This window comes from Pseudophryne corroboree, chromosome 1 (genome assembly GCF_028390025.1).
Source record: "Pseudophryne corroboree isolate aPseCor3 chromosome 1, aPseCor3.hap2, whole genome shotgun sequence".
NCBI classification, from domain to species: Eukaryota; Metazoa; Chordata; class Amphibia; order Anura; family Myobatrachidae; genus Pseudophryne; species Pseudophryne corroboree.
The window spans coordinates 860,871,983-860,890,423 of NC_086444.1; the positions used below are offsets into that span (position 1 = coordinate 860,871,983).

The 18,441-nt window shown below is 46.6% G+C and overlaps 1 protein-coding gene across 4 annotated transcripts in view; it reads left to right on the forward strand.

The window, feature by feature from the left end:
* Positions 1-18,441, forward strand: part of PSD3 (pleckstrin and Sec7 domain containing 3) — a 1,004,314-nt gene that overhangs the window by 338,339 nt on the left and 647,534 nt on the right. For all 4 annotated transcript variants that reach the window (XM_063919992.1, XM_063919993.1, XM_063919994.1 and 1 more), the window contains one exon: positions 5,454-6,513. In XM_063919992.1, the coding sequence (XP_063776062.1) occupies positions 5,454-6,513 (1,060 nt within the window). The remainder of the gene's footprint in view (positions 1-5,453; positions 6,514-18,441) is intronic.

Genomic DNA, 18,441 nt, shown 5'->3' on the forward strand with positions numbered 1-18,441 from the left:
GCTATTTTTTGCAGCGCTGCGATCAGATAGTCGCCGCCTATAGGGGAGTGTATTTTTGCTTTGCAAGTGTGCGATCGCATGTGCAGCCAGCTTTTTGGATATAGATTTGTGTGTAGTCACACGCGTATAATAGTCTCTGCAGCTGTGTGAGACACAAAAAACTCTCAGTGATATACAGTATAGCATATTTATACTATAGTTTAGTGCCAGCGCCAGATTTGAGTTTGGTTTAGGAATGGGAAGATACCTGATTTGTTATTCAAGTAATAGTTTCCAATGTACAAGGACATACAGAGACCCTTACATCTGTGCTTAAAAAAGCTTTACTACAGTATACTGTTTATGCTAGCCTCAATTACTTTTTCTTGCAAAGACTCTAAGGGGGAATTCAAATGTTTGAAAAGTCGGTTGAGTGTCTGTTTTTTTCTGTCTATTAGATAGGTAAAAACAGAGTCCCAACTGACTTTTCAAACATTTGAATCTCCCCCTAAAAGGTTAATGTGCTGATAATAATACTACATTCATCAATAACAGGTGGCCACAGAAACTTTTTTCCTTGTCTTGACTTTTCTGTGTGTTTGGAAGTGTCATGGTTTTGGCTTACTGCTAATGGGATGTCTTTTGTACATTCCAGGTGAACATACAGTAATACAGGAAAGTGTGTCTGTAGGCGTACCAATTTATTAAAATCATTCATTAAAATTAATGAAAGCGGTGATATTACAGCAAATGTAGGCAGCAATGTTTTTATTCTAATAACTATGTACATATGCTCATCGTGCGCGACTACATGCACGTATGGGGTGCATGCGCGTCATAGATGTGCACTTGCCCCATTCACATGAATGGGTGCAGCAATTGCCACAGCTCGGCACGGATAGGCGCGGGCGAACCTAGCCGCACCAACAGTGCTCGTTTGGAGCATCTGTACACCTCCATATGTGCATGCGATCCATAGAATTTTTAATGAGGTATCTCCCAAAGGTGGAGTGATGTGCATGTATGTATACACTAGACCAGAGGTTCTCAAACTCGGTCCTCGGGGGCCCACACAGTGCATGTTTTGCAGGTAACCCAGCAGGTGCACAGGTGTATTAATTACTCACTGACACATTTTAAAAGGTCCACAGGTGGAACTAATTATTTCACTTGCGATTCTGTGAGGAGACCTGCAAAATATGCACTGTGTGGGGTACTGAGGACCGAGTTTGAGAACCTGTGCACTAGACAAATGGCTTATTTGCACATATTTAGAATGTAAGCTCTCATGAGTAGGGCCCTCTTTCCTTATGTGCTTATCCTTTTCTTACTTTAATAATCTTCGACTGCACCAAATCCCGCGGTTTTCTGCCACCTGATACTTATTTCAGTGTTATATGCTGCTGTAGCTATGTTTAATTACCCTATATTGTCTTCAGCTGTAAGTCACTGTTTTCCTGTATTGATTATTTATGTTCTTTATAATTGGGCACTGTGGAACCATTGTGGCGTTATATAAAGAATAATAATAATAATAATAATAAAAAATGTGCTGAGCAAAGTCTTTTTTACAGTTCTTAATAACCCCCATTGTCTCTTTCTGACCATTGCACAGTATTCAGTACTTAGGGGGTTATTCAGGTTTGTTAGCAAACCAGAAAAAAACAACACACTAATGGGCAAAACCATGTGCACTTCAGGTGGGGCAGATGTAACATGTGCAGAGACATTTAGCTTTGGTGGGTTATATTGTTTCTGTGCAGGGTAAATACTGGCTGCTTTATTTTTACACTGCAATTTAGATTTCAGTTTGAACTCGCCCCACCCAAATCTAGATCTCTCTGCACATATTACATTTGCCCCATCTGCAGTGCACATAGTTTTGCCCATTAGTGTGCTTTTTTGGTATACTAACAAACCTGAATAAGGCTAGGGTTACCATCTCATCCCTTTAATTCTGGACACATATTAATTACGCAGGTTCTGTGGCTGGCTGACTTCAAGACTCCATTTCACCTGGTTTTAATCAGCCACAGAACCTGTGTAATTAATATGTGTCCAGAATTAAAGGGATGAGGTGGTAACCCTAAATAAGGCCCTTATGCCCTTATTTATCAATGAGTGATACATTTTACTGTGAATGCTAAATTGCACCAGCCAATCAGCTCCAAACTGCCATGTTACAGACTGTTTGAAAAAATGACAGTTGGGAGCGGATTGGCTGGTGCAATGTATCACTCACAGTGAAATGTATCACTCATTGATAAATAAGGGCAACAGTCTCTAACATGGCAGTTAGGAGCTGATTGCCTGGTGAAATTTATCATTCACAGTGAAATGTATCACTCATTTATAAATAAGGGCATTAGTTTGAATTTTATCTTGTTACTGTCATACCATTTGCATAATTCACGCTACTTATATTCCTTTCACACCGCACAAATAACCCGGTATCGACATGGCATATTGCCAGGTCGACACGGGTCAGCGTGCGGTGTGAAAGCGCCATGTCGGATTTACCGGGTCGCCTGACCCGGGAATTCATCCCGGGTTATAAGCAGTGTTATTCCCGGGTTGAATACCGGGTCAGTGACTCTGTAAACGGATTCCCGGATCGAGATGAGCTCATCTCCCAGCACCGCCTCCACCTCCGTCCCCCTGCCACTATGGCAACTGACCCGGCAATATGCCGGGTCTGGAAGACAGCAGAAGAGGTAGGAGAGTCTCCAATGCCGGATCCCACGGACCCTTCTCTAATTCCCGGGTGGGATCCGGCATTGGAGATGTGAAAGGGGTATTGAGGGTCATTCCGAGTTGATCGTAGCTGTGCTAATTTTAGCATAGCCACGATCATCTTCCCAGACATGCCAGCGACATGTCAGTTGCCCCCCTGCACAAATACAAAAGCATCGCACAGCAACAATGCTTTTGTATTTGTGGAGTAACTCCCAGCCAGCGCAGCTCCTGCGGCTGGCCGGGAGTTGATCGTTGCTGCCACTGGCCGCAGCGGCTGCATGAGACGTCACGCAGCTGCCGCGGCCCGCCCCCCCCAACGGTCCGGCCACGCCTGCGTTGGCTGGACCGCACCCCCTCTCGCCCTGAGACCGCCTCTGCCTGTCAATCAGGCAGAGGCGAACGCTACTGAACGACGGACTTCGGCCGTCCGTCCGGCGCATGTGCAATTCCGACCCAATTGCTGCGCTGCGATAAACTGCAGCGAGCGATTGGGTCGGAATGACCTCCATTATGCTAACTAGGAAATGTGTTATTTAAAATAAAGGTCTCCAAGGGCTTCAGACGCAAGTCCTGAAAACTTTTTCTTTAAATATTTATTTGAGTGCTCAAAAAAAATCTATAAAAATCTTGCACCCAGCTGAATACCAAAAATCTTGCACTGTGTGAAAAACCCAACCATGCAAGATTTTTGGTAAATGAAATATGCTCCTATGACTCTCCCACAGAGACATTTTACACAAGAAAGACTGTATATAAAAATGAAATGTATGTTCACACAAAAAACGTTTTATTTATAAAATATCAATAAGATAATGTATCTAGTATAATCATCGGTGACAGATTAGTATAGAATAGATCTTATTGTTATGCAGTAGTAATGAGTGTTGCTTTGAATGGTGGTCTGGTGTGACATTAGCAATGAAGCACAGCTGGTGAGAGCCTTGGAGAGTTCAGGGACCCATGGAAACATTGTTGTGGGGTTCTAATTTGGTCTTTCACAGGTCTGTGACGTTGGCTGTTTGTAAAGCTAGCATTTACAGACGTCTGATTATTCCTAGGCTCATTGTGAAGTACATGGCTGCCGTTGATTGCCAGCATTAATACTCTCTGTTCACTGATGATTCCAGACCTCAGTCAATTTCCATAGCCACATGGGTATTTTATTGAAAAAAATTAGAAACGACAATATTTTTTTTACATGAAAATCTACATTCTTTCTTCCATCTACTCTCGTATTTCAGTTGTGTCCTTTGCATTAGGACACCTATTGTTCTCTCTGCTGCAAATGTCATTGTGACTTGTATCTTGTTTTTTAAACAATGGATCACATAATGACTTCATGTTTAAAATGTCCATTTAAATTTTTTTTTATTCACAGCAGAACACTATATTTGCATAGACCTATATACTAGGATGTCAACTGAAGCAAATACAAAATTATCTTACAGAGATCTGTACTCAGTGCACTGTTGTAACATATTTTCTTACATTTCTAACATTTGTGCTGGTTCCATCAATTGTGTTGTGAAAAGTACCAAATCTCTTTGTGCAGCAGCCCCCTCTGGTGGTAGCTTATACTTTGTATACTATATTTCAGTATAATGTGTACGGGTCTGGGACTCCAGGTCGACAACAAAAAGGTCGACGCCAATTGGCCGACACACCTTATGTTGACATGGACAAAAGGTCGACATGGACAAAAGGTCAACATGAGTTTTTTTTGTTTTTTTGGGTGTCGTTTTCTATGTAGAGTGACCGGGAACCCCAATTAGTGCACCGTGTCCCCTCGCATGGCTCTCTTCGCTCGCCATGGTTCGGGCAAGGTGCCTCGCTCCGCTACCGCTTCGCTCGCCACAGATTACCGTTCCAATCGTAGTCCACGTGGATCGTTAAGTATGAAAAGGTTCCAAAAAAGAAAAAAATCGTGAAAAACTCACGTCAACCTTTTTCCATGTCAACCGTGTTCATGTCGACCTTTTGTCCATGCCGACCTAAGGTGTGTCGACCAATTGGTGTCGACCTAAGGTGTGTCAACCTTTTTGTTGTCGACCTGGAGTCCGGATACCATGTGTACAGTATATTATTAAGTAAGGGTAGACAAAAGGCACCTCAAAAACGACTATTCTTTTTTAAATCAAAGAATTTGAACTGAAATGAAAATGCTCCTTCTGATTAAACTGTATAAAAAACTTAAGTTGTGTATTTTTTTGCAATATTGTATGTTTTTGCTTAAAGCCTGCCATCTAGAAAAAATATATTACTAAAGTGCCTATCCCCCATATTGGGTGCCCTGTGGACAGCTTCCTGCAGCCATTGTTTTCTCTATTCCTCTTAATAACCTTGACAAAATTTTGGGGTGATTGGGTGAAGAACATTTTACCCTGTGATTGGGCCTCCCATTTACTCCCCCCCCCCCCCCTCCCCTCACTCTGCTTCCACATGTACTTTGTTAATACAGTATGTCTGTAAAACCAACAGGCTAGGGCTCCGGCTGATTTGAAATCTGTGGTTTTGAAAGTTATATAGAATTTCTTATCACCCGTTATAATTTTTAGTTAGCAAAGCATGGATGGATCCCCCCCCTTACGTGCCACCCAAATTATTTTCTACACATATGCAGAATGAGGTTGCCACATATGAAGGGTAATTGTATGTCAGTATTTACAGTCTTCTACAAATGTATTATGTTGAAAAAATTTTATGATTATATTAATATTTTGTTTTGCTTTTTTTCATAGATGACCCTGGAAGCACAAGATTGCTTGCACAGGCTGCTAGCGTCACCAATGAATTTCCTGAATATGGGACAACAGAACACAGAGAGAATGACACATTCAGAGCTGCATATGGACATTTAGATGAACAAACACAATGCTTAGAAGAAATAAAAGGACTGGATCAGTCCTGCCCAGTAATGCAGAATCAACACTTAACAGAGGAGTCTGAACAATGTTTACATGACAAATTAAATAGCAGGTCGCAGCATTTAGAAAGAGACGGTGAAGACAATAATTGCTCTTTAGATCCGCTAATAACTTCTCAAAAGATCAATATAAAGACTACGCCAGAATGTAATTTGACTTTGGACTGTCCCTCGCATGTGGAAATTAGTCTGGATAATCCCAATGTGGTAACTCCACAGCCAGCAGAACAAGTTGAAGAAGTGATGGTCCCAAGTGAGGAGGAGACATCAGATGCACTTTTACCAGCAGCAGTGGTTCCTCCAGAAAGGAAATCTTATTTATACGTAGAGACAGAGTTGGCAGCAATTTCAGAGGAAGAAACTCTCTCTGAATCTTCACTATCACAAATCACTGAAATAGCAGATTTCCCCAGATCACAGCACAGTCATATTTTAGCTCCATCTACAACTGTCATGGACCACAGTAATTGTGTGGTGGAATGTTCTGGTGTAAGTAGAGTTGATGAAGAACAGAATGATGGTGCTAATCAGTTAAAATATCCTGTAACATCGGCATGTATAGAAAATGCCGTTTATAACGGTATAGATGTTTCAACGGTACTAGCAGAATCGGTGGTGAAATGGGAGGACACATCTTCCACTATCGAAGAAAAGCAAAGTGATAAAATGTCCCTCATATCTACAGGAACAAATAATTACATTCCAACACCTGAGAGGACTAGAGGTACAATGGGGGCATCACTGTCATCTGTAGTTCAGAGGCCTCGCAGTGCCTCTGACACATGTCGGCATCAAGATGGTGTAGACAATGAGGTCTTCATAAAAGATACAGACTCGGCTCAGGAGACTCCAGGGCGTTTTCAACCTGCCCAAAGGTAAGACAGTATATTTATTCGCTAAAACTTCAGTGAAGGCTTCAATGAATCTGAAAGTGTTATTGCAGTTACCTGTAACGCTAGTGCACTTGATGATAGCTAACTCCCATCTTTGTTTCTGCTAGACGTACAGTATTTTTCCTCCTGTGATACAAATTATACCTTGTTCTATGTAAAAGTTCCTAACATTTTATTATATCTTTAGCTATACAGTAATCACTTAAAATCACATTGAATAGACAAATTATTTATTAAGTACTATGGGGCTAATTCAGTTAAGTAAAAAGATAAAAACAGGAGCGCTGGAAAGAGAGAAAGATTAAAAATAATAAATTGAATTAAAAAGTTGCAAACACCTGTGAACAAAAAGAAAATGGTTACTTTATAATGTTTACAGCACTTCTGTGCTGATGTGAAAGTCCTGTGCGTGAGTCCTTTTGTGGACACCGGAGCTGTGATCCGTGCTGCGGCTGCAGTGGGGAAACCTAACTGTCTGTCTCTCCCTTACTCTGCCTACCTGTAGTCACGTCCGTCCCTCGGTTCTCACATGTGGATCGTGTTCCGCTGCCCCGTTCTTGATGCCGTCTTCTGCACTGTCGTTTCCACACCAGTTAAGTGTCATGGTGACAAATTGCTGTTACAATGGTGTGGAATCGCCGGCAATGGCACTACATCTAACCCTGATCTCACCCTGAACCTAAGGATTTTCGTACGTAACCCTGTGGGTCTGTGAGTTCGGAGCTGCCATAAGTGCGACATATGGCCACTCTTACTTACGGGGCAAGCTCCTTTATGTTTGTCTTCCTACTGAGAATAGTAATAGTATTCTTCTGTCTGAAATGAGCTTTGTTTGAAAGTTATTGCTTGATACTAAGCAGGTATTTATTTGCACTGTGGCTCCTGCATGGCTTTGTTCAGTTCTTGTCCATTGATTGTATATTTTTTTATCCCAGCAGACCAAGCAACATGACATTTTATTGGGGAAAAAAAATAAAGGATTTAAGCATAAGAGAATTAAAGTGTACAAAACATCTACACACTGTTAATTCACCAGTGTATGTGTTGAAATAATAATCTGTGTGCTAGAACCAATGGCATTAGTGGGGTGCAAAAATGCAGTTTATGATTAGGGATTGCTTACATCACTGATGCATGAAATGTAATATACCAATTGCCAGCCACCATTTTGCTTACAACTGCACTTTAAGCGTTAGGGTTATATTAATGAAAACTTACCATTTTATTGGGCTAACCAGTCGTAGGCTGGTTGACATTATGGCAGAGGGACCCCACACTGCATGTCTCCCTGCTATATAGCCTAGTTCTGGTTAGTGAAAAATAGGGGAAATCCCAGGCCATTTTCCCCTCCTATATTTGACTCCCAGCCTTGTCTAAGAGGCCTAGGGCTGGTTATCTATTTGGAGGGGACTTTATAACTTTTTTTATTTTAGCATTTTCTCTGACGTCCTAGTGGATGCTGGGAACTCCGTAAGGACCATGGGGAATAGCGGGCTCCGAAGGAGACTGGGCACTCTAAGAAAGAATTAGGACTACCTGGTGTGCACTGGCTCCTCCCTCTATGCCCCTCCTCCAGACCTCAGTTAGAATCTGTGCCCGGCTCGAGCTGGATGCACACTAGGGGCTCTCCTGAGCTTCTAGAAAATAAAGTATATTTAGGTTTTTTATTTTCAGTGAGATCTGCTGGCAACAGACTCACTGCTACGAGGGACTTAGGGGAGAGAAGCGAACCTACCTGCTTGCAGCTAGCTTGGGCTTCTAGGCTGCTGGACACCATTAGCTCCAGAGGGATCGAACACAGGCCCAGCCTCGGTCGTCCGGTCCCGGAGCCGCGCCGCCGTCCCCCTTGCAGAGCCAGAAGCAAGAAGAACGTCCAGGAAATCGGCGGCTGAAGACTCCGGTCTTCATTAAGGTAGCGCACAGCACTGCAGCTGTGCGCCATTGCTCCCCATGCACACCTCACACTCCGGTCACTGATGGGTGCAGGGCGCTGGGAAGGGGGGCGCCCTGGGCTGCAATATGATTACCTTACATTGGCAAAAAATACACATAATATAGTCATTAAGACTATATATGTGTAAAATCCCCTGCCATATATCCATAAAAAAAGCGTGAGAAGTCCGCCGTGAAGGGGGCGGGGCTATCTCCCTCAGCACACTGGCGCCATTTCCTCTCACAGCTCCGCTGGAAGGACGCTCCCCAGGCTCTCCCCTGCAGTTTCCAGGCTCAATAGGGTAAAAAAGAGAGGGGGGGCACTAAATTTAGGCGCAAATACTAACTATATATATATATATATATATATATATATATATATATATATATATATATATATATATATATAAATATAGCTGCTATAGGGTAAAATCACTCATTATAGTGTACATCCCTGTGATTTATAGCGCTGTGGTGTGTGCTGGCATACTCTCTCTCTGTCTCCCCAAAGGACTTTGTGGGGTTCTGTCCTCAGTCAGAGCATTCCCTGTGTGTGTGTGGAGTGTCGGTACGGCTGTGTCGACATGTTTGATGAGGAGGCTTATGTGGAGGCGGAGCAGGTGCCGATAAATGTGATGTCACCCCCTGCAAGGTCGACACCTGAGTGGATGGATATGTGGAAGGAATTACGTGACAGTGTCAACTCCTTACATAAGAGGTTTGATGACATAGCAGATGTGGGACAGCCGGCTACTCAGTCCGTGCCTGCCCAGGCGTCTCAAAAGCCATCAGGGGCTCAAAAACGCCCGCTACCTCAGATGGCAGACACAGATGTCGACACGGATACTGACTCCAGTGTCGACGACGATGAGACTAGTGTACATTCCAATAGGGCCATCCGTTACATGATTACAGCAATGAAAAATGTGTTGCACATTTCTGACATTAACCCTGGTACCACAAAAAAGGGTATTATGTTTGGGGAGAAAAAGCAACCTGTGGTTTTTCCCCCTTCTGAAGAGTTAAATGAAGAGTGTGATGAAGCGTGGGTTTCCCCCGATAAGAAACTGGTAATTTCCAAAAAGTTACTAAGGACGTACCCTTTCCCGCCAGAGGATAGGATACGTTGGGAGACATCCCCTAGGGTGGATAAAGTGCTCACACGCTTGTCAAAGAAGGTGGCACTACCGTCTCCGGATACGGCCGCCCTAAAGGAGCCTGCGGATAGAAAGCAGGAGGCTATCCTGAAGTCTGTATATACACACTCAGGTATTATACTGAGACCGGCTATTGCTTCAGCATGGATGTGCAGTGCTGCAGCTGCGTGGTCAGATTTCCTGTCTGATAACATTGATACCCTTGACAGGGACACTATATTGCTAACTGTAGAGCATATTAAAGATGTAGTCTTATACATGAGAGATGCACAGAGGGATATTTGCCAACTGTCATCTAGAATAAATGCAATGTCCATTTCTGCCAGGAGAGTATTATGGACTCGGCAGTGGACAGGTGATGCGGATTCTAAAAGGTTTTGCCTTACTAGGGTGAGGAATTGTTTGGGGATGGTCTCTCGGACCTCGTTTCCACAGCGACGGCTGGGAAGTCGACATTTTTACCCCATGTTCCCTCACAGCCAAAGAAAGCACCGTATTATCAGGTACAGTCCTTTCGGCCCCAGAAAGGCAAGCGGGTTAAAGGCGCGTCCTTTCTGCCCAGAGGCAGAGGTAGGGGGAAAAAGCTGCACCAAACAGCAAGTTCCCAGGAACAAAAGCCCTCTCCCGCTTCCTCTAAGTCCACCGCATGACGCTGGGGCTCCACAGGTGGAGCCAGGTGCGGTGGGGGCCCGTCTCCGGAACTTCAGCGACCAGTGGGTTCGCTCACGGGTGGATCCCTGGATTCTACAAGGGGTATCTCAGGGGTACAAGCTGGAATTCGAGACGTCTCCCCCTCGCCGTTTCCTCAAATCAGCCTTGCCAACTACTCCCCCAGACAGGGAGGCGGTGCTGGAGGCGATTCACAAGCTGTACTCCCAGCAGGTGATAACCAAAGTACCCCTCCTTCAACAGGGACGGGGTTACTATTCCACAATGTTTGTGGTACCGAAACCGGACGGTTCGGTGAGACCCATTTTAAATTTGAAATCCTTGAACACCTATATAAGAAGGTTCAAGTTCAAAATGGAATCGCTCAGGGCGGTTATTGCAAGCCTGGATGAAGGGGATTACATGGTATCACTGGACATCAAGGATGCTTACCTGCATGTCCCCATTTACCCTCCTCACCAGGAGTACCTCAGATTTGTGGTACAGGACTGTCATTACCAATTCCAGACGTTGCCGTTTGGTCTGTCCACGGCACCGAGGGTATTTACCAAGGTAATGGGCGAAATGATGATACTCCTTCGAAAAAAGGGAGTTATAATTATCCCGTACTTGGACGATCTCCTTATAAAGGCGAGGTCCAGGGAACAGTTGTTGATCGGAGTAGCACTAGCTCGGGAAGTGCTACAACAGCACGGCTGGATCCTGAATATTCCAAAGTCGCAGCTGGTTCCTACAACGCGTCTACTGTTCCTGGGGATGGTTCTGGACACAGAACAGAAAAAGGTGTTTCTCCCGGAGGAGAAGACCAAGGAGTTGTCATCTCTGGTCAGAGACCTCCTAAAACCAAAACAGGTGTCGGTGCACCACTGCACGCGAGTCCTGGGAAAGATGGTAGCTTCTTACGAAGCAATTCCATTCGGAAGGTTCCATGCAAGGATCTTTCAGTGGGATCTGTTGGACAAGTGGTCCGGATCGCATCTTCAGATGCATCGGCTGATAACCCTGTCTCCAAGGACCAGGGTATCGCTGTTGTGGTGGCTGCAGAGTGCTCATCTTCTAGAGGGCCGCAGATTCGGCATACAGGACTGGGTCCTGGTGACCACGGATGCCAGCCTTCAAGGTTGGGGGGCAGTCACACAGGGAAGAAACTTCCAAGGACTATGGACGAGTCAGGAGACTTCCCTACACATAAATATTCTGGAACTAAGGGCCATTTACAATGCCCTAAGTCTGGCAAGACCCCTGCTTCAACACCAGCCGGTGCTGATCCAATCAGACAACATCACGGCGGTCGCCCATGTAAACCGTCAGGGCGGCACAAGAAGCAGGATGGCGATGGCAGAAGCCACAAGGATTCTCCGATGGGCGGAAAATCATGTGTTAGCACTGTCAGCAGTGTTCATTTCCGGAGTGGACAACTGGGAAGCAGACTTCCTCAGCAGGCACGACCTCCACCCGGGAGAGTGGGGACTTCATCCAGAAGTCTTCCAAATGATTGTACACCATTGGGAAAGGCCACAGGTGGACATGATGGCGTCCCGCCTCAACAAAAAGCTAAAAAGATATTGCGCCAGGTCAAGGGACCCTCAGGCGATAGCTGTGGACGCTCTAGTGACACCGTGGGTGTACCAGTCGGTTTATGTGTTCCCTCCTCTGCCTCTCATACCCAAGGTACTGAGAATAATAAGAAGGAGAGGAGTAAGAACTATACTTGTGGTTCCGGATTGGCCAAGAAGAGCTTGGTACCCAGAACTTCAAGAAATGATCTCAGAGGACCCATGGCCTCTGCCGCTCAGACAGGACCTGCTGCAGCAGGGGCCCTGTCTGTTCCAAGACTTACCGCGGCTGCGTTTGACGGCATGGCGGTTGAACACCGGATCCTAAAAGAAAAGGGCATTCCGGAGGAAGTCATTCCTACGCTGATTAAAGCTAGGAAGGATGTGACCGTAAGACATTATCACCGCATATGGCGAAAAAATGTTGCTTGGTGTGAGGCCAGGAAGGCCCCAACGGAGGAATTTCAGCTCGGTCGATTTCTGCACATCCTACAGTCAGGAGTGACTATGGGCCTAACATTGGGTTCCTTTAAGGTCCAGATCTCGGCTCTGTCGATTTTCTTCCAAAAAGAACTGGCTTCACTGCCTGAAGTTCAGACTTTTGTTAAAGGAGTGCTGCATATTCAGCCCCCTTTTGTGCCTCCAGTGGCACCGTGGGATCTCAACGTGGTGTTGGATTTCCTAAAGTCGCATTGGTTTGAGCCACTTAAAACCGTGGAGCTAAAATACCTCACGTGGAAAGTGGTCATGCTGTTGGCCTTGGCGTCGGCCAGGCGTGTATCAGAATTGGCGGCTTTGTCATGTAAAAGCCCTTAGCTGATTTTTCTTATGGATAGGGCGGAATTGAGGACTCGTTCCCAATTCCTTCCTAAGGTGGTTTCAGCTTTTCATGTGAACCAACCTATTGTGGTGCCTGTGGCTACTCGGGACTTGGAGGATTCCAAGTTACTGGACGTAGTCAGGGCCTTGAAAATATATGTTTCCAGGACGGCTGGAGTCAGGAAAACTGACTCGCTATTTATCCTGTATGCACCCAACAAGCTGGGTGCTCCTGCTTCTAAGCAGACTATTGCTCGCTGGATCTGTACCACGATTCAACTTGCACATTCTGCGGCTGGACTGCCGCATCCTAAATCTGTAAAAGCCCATTCCACGAGGAAAGTGGGCTCTTCTTAGGCGGCTGCCCGAGGGGTCTCGGCTTTACAACTTTGCTGAGCTGCTACTTGGTCGGGTTCAAACACATTTGCAAAATTCTACAAGTTTGATACCCTGGCTGAGGAGGACCTTGAGTTTGCTCGTTCGGTGCTGCAGAGTCATCCGCACTCTCCCGCCCGTTTGGGAGCTCTGGTATAATCCCCATGGTCCTTACGGAGTTCCCAGCATCCACTAGGACGTCAGAGAAAATAAGAATTTACTCACCGGTAATTCTATTTCTCGTAGTCCGTAGTGGATGCTGGGCGCCCATCCCAAGTGCGGATTGTCTGCAATACTTGTATATAGTTATTGCCTAACTAAAGGGTTATTGTTCTGAGCCATCTGTTCGTGAGGCTCAGTTGTTGTTCATACTGTTAACTGGATATAGTATCACGAGTTATACGGTGTGATTGGTGTGGCTGGTATGAGTCTTACCCGGGATTCCAAATCCCTTCCTTATTGTGTCAGCTCTTCCGGGCACAGTTTCCCTAACTGAGGTCTGGAGGAGGGGCATAGAGGGAGGAGCCAGTGCACACCAGGTAGTCCTAATTCTTTCTTAGAGTGCCCAGTCTCCTTCGGAGCCCGCTATTCCCCATGGTCCTTACGGAGTTCCCAGCATCCACTACGGACTACGAGAAATAGAATTACCGGTAAGTAAATTCTTATTTTTTCACATACAAGCCTGCACAGATCCTAGTGATCTGTGTGTGCCACTGGCATATTTATAATGGGTGCAGTGTGTGCAGTGCACATGGGCCCCTGAGTCCAGGTGGCCCACACCACACACGCACCCACTTTTTCAATACTTACCTCTCCAGAGCCTTGTGCTGATGGCAGCAGCGCTGCAGAAATCGACGGGTAAATGTCCACTGCGCCATTTTCCCAGAGATCTGTGCTTGCACATTAGGGTCTGAGCAGGGATGTAGTTACAATGCCGCCAGACAGGATCCTGGTGGCTGAAATACCGACGCCGGAATCCCGACCGGTGGCATAATGCCAGCTTCAAAATCCAGACGGGATTCGGGATTCCTGGTGCCTGTATTTTTAAGCTCTTTTAGCGGGGCAACCTTGCGTTCTGTCGCGGGGGGGGGGGGGGGGGAGGTTAGGTTTAGGCATAGAAGTGGGGTTAGGTTTAAGGTGCATGAACGGGAAGGGGGTGGTTATGTACTGGGGAGGGGGGGTTAGGCACTAAGCGGGGAGGGTTAGAGTTAGGCATCACCGGGGAGGGTTAGACTTTTTGGGGGGTTGTCCGTATTCTAATGGTCGTGATGCCGTTGTCGGTATTCTGACCGCTGGCATCCCTTCCATTGGTATATCATACCGAATCCACGGAGCACTCTAGTGCCTAGACTCTCTGCAGTGCTGCACCTATATAGAGGAGGGGGCCCAGACGGTGGAGGCTGCACACGTGCCTCCTCCTCTCTTATGGGGTCATTCCGACCTGATCGTAGTTGTGCTAAATTTAGCACAGCTACGATCACTGACACAGACATGTGGGGGGACGCCCAGCACAGGGCTAGTCCGTCCCGCATGTCAGTGCCGGCCCCACCGCACAAGTACAAAAGCATTGCCGCTTTTGTACTTGTAGAGTAACTCGCGGCCAGCGCAGCTCCGGTGGCTGGCCGGGAGTTACTTGTCGCTGCCAGGGTTGCAGCGGCTGCGTGTGACATCACGCAGCCGCAGCGGCCCGCCCGCCTCCGCCGGACCGCGCCCCAAAAGCGGCGGCCAAACGCCGCCATGCCGCCCCCTCCTGCCCAGCGACCGCCTCTGCCTGTCAATCAGGTAGAGGCAATCGCTAGGCAACGACGGTAGTCAGCTATCTGGCATGCGCCAGCGCACTGCAGCACCGGCGCATGCGCAGTTCTGACCCGACCGCACCACTGCAAAAAACTGCAGTGTGCGATCGGGCCGGAATGACCCCCTGAAAACGCCCCTGGTGTGTGCCGTGCTTGAAAACTGCGGCAGATTCTCATTGGTTTGGTGGCAGGTTTGTGGCAGTGTTGGGGCTTAAAAACCGATGGGCATTGATGGTGAATTTAAGATGACAGTCTAAACCAATGCTTGGTAATGCCCATTGGTTTTGAATTGCTACAAAACCGATGCTTAGTATATTTACCACTTAGTCACCTGACCAAACCCAGTCAATAGCTATCCTGCATGAGCTGGCTATTTAAATCTGCTGAGTGCTTCTTCTCATTGTCAGATCATAACCTGCAAATCTGCGGCATGGTATCGGGATCTCGGCACGGGAATGGGTAAAAACCGGAACGGTCCAGACCCCAGAACGCCAGACCGAACCAGATACCTTCAACAATCTCAGCCACTTTGGAGATAGTAGTTTGCATCTCCGTGTGGGGGGTGTCTCGTCCCAGGGGGTGTATGTGACAGCAGTCATCGGGGAGACAGGGAGGGAGAGATTACAGCCTTTCTGTATGATCCAGGGATGTGGTAAAAAAACGTAACAGTCCAGACCATGTGGGAAGGCTTTAATCTGTCTCCCCAGTGACGGCTAACACATACACCCCCGGACGAGGTACGAGCAATACTATCCCCATAATGGCTGAGATTGCGGAAGGGATCTGGTACGGTTCGGCATTCTGGGGTCCGGACCGTTCTGGTTTTTACCAAATCCCTCCCAGCGCTTGGGATGCCAGCGGTCAGAATACCTACAGCGGCATCCAGACGCTCAGGATCCAGACACTTACTAGGTAAGTATGCTAATCCAACCCAATCTAATCCAATCCCCAACCCTCCCTACCCACAGCCTGACCGTAACACCCTCCCTGGTGGTGCCTAACCCTCCCTGGTGGTGCCTTATCCGACTGCCGCATCCCGAACGCTGGGATCCTGACCATATCAACTGGTACCCTGTGTGGCTATCTGAACTTCCCTTTGCTTGGAATCTTCATTCTAGTTCCTAGTGCCCTTTATACAAAATGACAGTCTCTGCTTTTCCTGTGCTTAGTACAGAGGCCCTCATTCCGAGTTGATCGCTCGCTTGCTGCTTTTAGCAGCAGTGCAAATGCTAAGCCGCCGCCCTCTGGGAGTGTATCTTAGCTTAGCAGAAGTACGAACGAAAGTTTAGCAGAGCTGCTAGAAAAAATATTCATGCCGTTTCTGAGCAGCTCCAAACCTACTCCTACCTTGCGATCACTGCAGACAGTTTAGTTCCTGCTTTGATGTCACAAACACGCCCTGCGTTCGGCCAGACACTCCCCCATTTCCCCAGGCACGCCTGCATTTTTACCTGTCACGCCTGCGTTTTTTGCACACTCCCGGAAAACGGCCAGTTACCACCCAGAAATACCCACTTCCTGTCAATCACTCACTGATCAACAGAGCGACAGAAAAGTGTCGCTCGACCTTGTGTAAAACTGCATAGTTTTATGTGAAAGTACTTTGCGCCTGCGCACTGCAGCCCGTACGCATGTGCAGAAATGCCGATTTTTAGCCTGATCGCTGTGCTGCGAACAACGGCAGCTAGTGATCAACTCGGAATGACCCCCAATGTTTCCCAACTCCAATCCTCAGAGACCCCCAACAGTGCTGTTTTACATATCTCCTTAGTATCACAAGTAAAGTAATTTGTGTCATCTGTTGATCTTTTAAAATGTCAGCCAGTAATGAGTCAACCTGTGCTACACTAAGATATCTGGAAAACGTGCACTGTTAGAGGGTCCCTGAGGACTGGAGTTGGGAAACACTGCCTTAGAGATGTACATCACTACCTTTATCTCACTATCATTGTGAAAGCATATTATTTAGAGCAAGGGTATTCAACATGCAGCCCTCCAGCTGCTGTGGAACTACACATTCCAGCATGCCCTGCCACAGATTCAGGATGCCCTAATAGCATAACTGTGCAGGACATGCTGTGATGTGTAGTACCACAGCAGCATGTTTAATGCCCCTGATCCAGAGATTTTTGTTCACCTTTCTTGTGCAGTTTGAAATGTTAAACATCCTAGTGACATTTGGTGGACCCCTTCATTCCAAGTAAAGCATTCGTTACCTCTAATACCAATAAATAAAGACACGGAGACTTGAATTTGGCAGAAAAATTGCTAGCTATTTATTTGACCCTAACCATAGCAAACCTGTAAATGAAAACTTTGTTAAGATGCCGATTCAGCCGGCATATGGTGGCAGAAAAAAGAACGGCTCTATTAAACTGACGCTAACCTTAAAAATGCTAATTCAAAACCATCTTAATTTAAATACAAACTATCAACACGGTAATAGGTGCTAGCTCCACCCCCACAAGGGGTGCCCCATTCCGCTGCCATCCCGGTCGGGTGGTCAAGCGGCCAATAAGTCGATGGAGGTGAGTGCACCTAAACCAAATCAAACTGTAAATCACTACAGTTTACCATACAACCACAAACTGCCGTTCTTTTCCGCCAACAGCGAAAGACTCCTTCCCAGAGTCTTCGCACCGCCACCATAACCTCACCCTAACTCCTTCAACACTAGGAACAGATCCTCCAGGAAAAACATCATCCCCTCATTGGATAGATGCACACCATCAGGCCGAAAAAGGTGACTTCGTCTCTGAACCGAAACCTAGGGTGGCGAACCACTTGGCCTCCGTGGGACAACACCCACTTCGCCACCGCCCCATTCACCTTTTGCCTGGCCTCCTCAATTTCGCGACCGTCCGCCACACCTTGCCAACTCAACCATAGCACCATCAAGGAGCACACCCCTACACAATTGGTCCAATGCTGCGGCCAAACTTGCCAGATCCTGTATCATGGCCCACCGCATCTCCAAAGAAGTCCTCTTCCCCAGGTCGTTGCCACCTAAATGGACAACCCACACCCTAGGGCTACATGATTGCTGGCCTGACTCACTAGTCTACTTCTCAACTCCGTCCACATCATCCCTTGCCAACCAAGCCAACGAACTCCTCGAGCCGTAGGAAACATCTGTGCCCCCTCCGAGGCCAAAACTGGGCGGCCCAATACACATTAGAGTGGCCAACCACCCAAATAGGCAAGTCATCTTCCAACCAACCTGAAGAGGAGGAAAAGGGGTAAAAGTGGTTACTAATCATCTATACCATTGTTTAATCTACTGCATTAACCTGAAGGATCTGCCAAAAAGAAAAATTTTGCTTCCGTATATTGCAGCAGTCTCGGCCTAGCCGATCTGCACGAGCTTCCAGCTAATTTTGAAGCATAACATGAACACACAAATGGGAAAGATGAAAACAAATTAAGAAATTAACCAAAAGGGGGGGGGGGGTAAAAAAGGGGGAAAACATGTAATAACTCAGCTGGAGGTGAAAGCGTAAAGACCTGCTGAGGGACTCTGATTAGAACAGATTGGCCGAATTGTGAATTAGAATTCAGTCCGTCAAGTCAGGCAAAAAAATTGCAAAATAACTCCAGTCCCCCGCT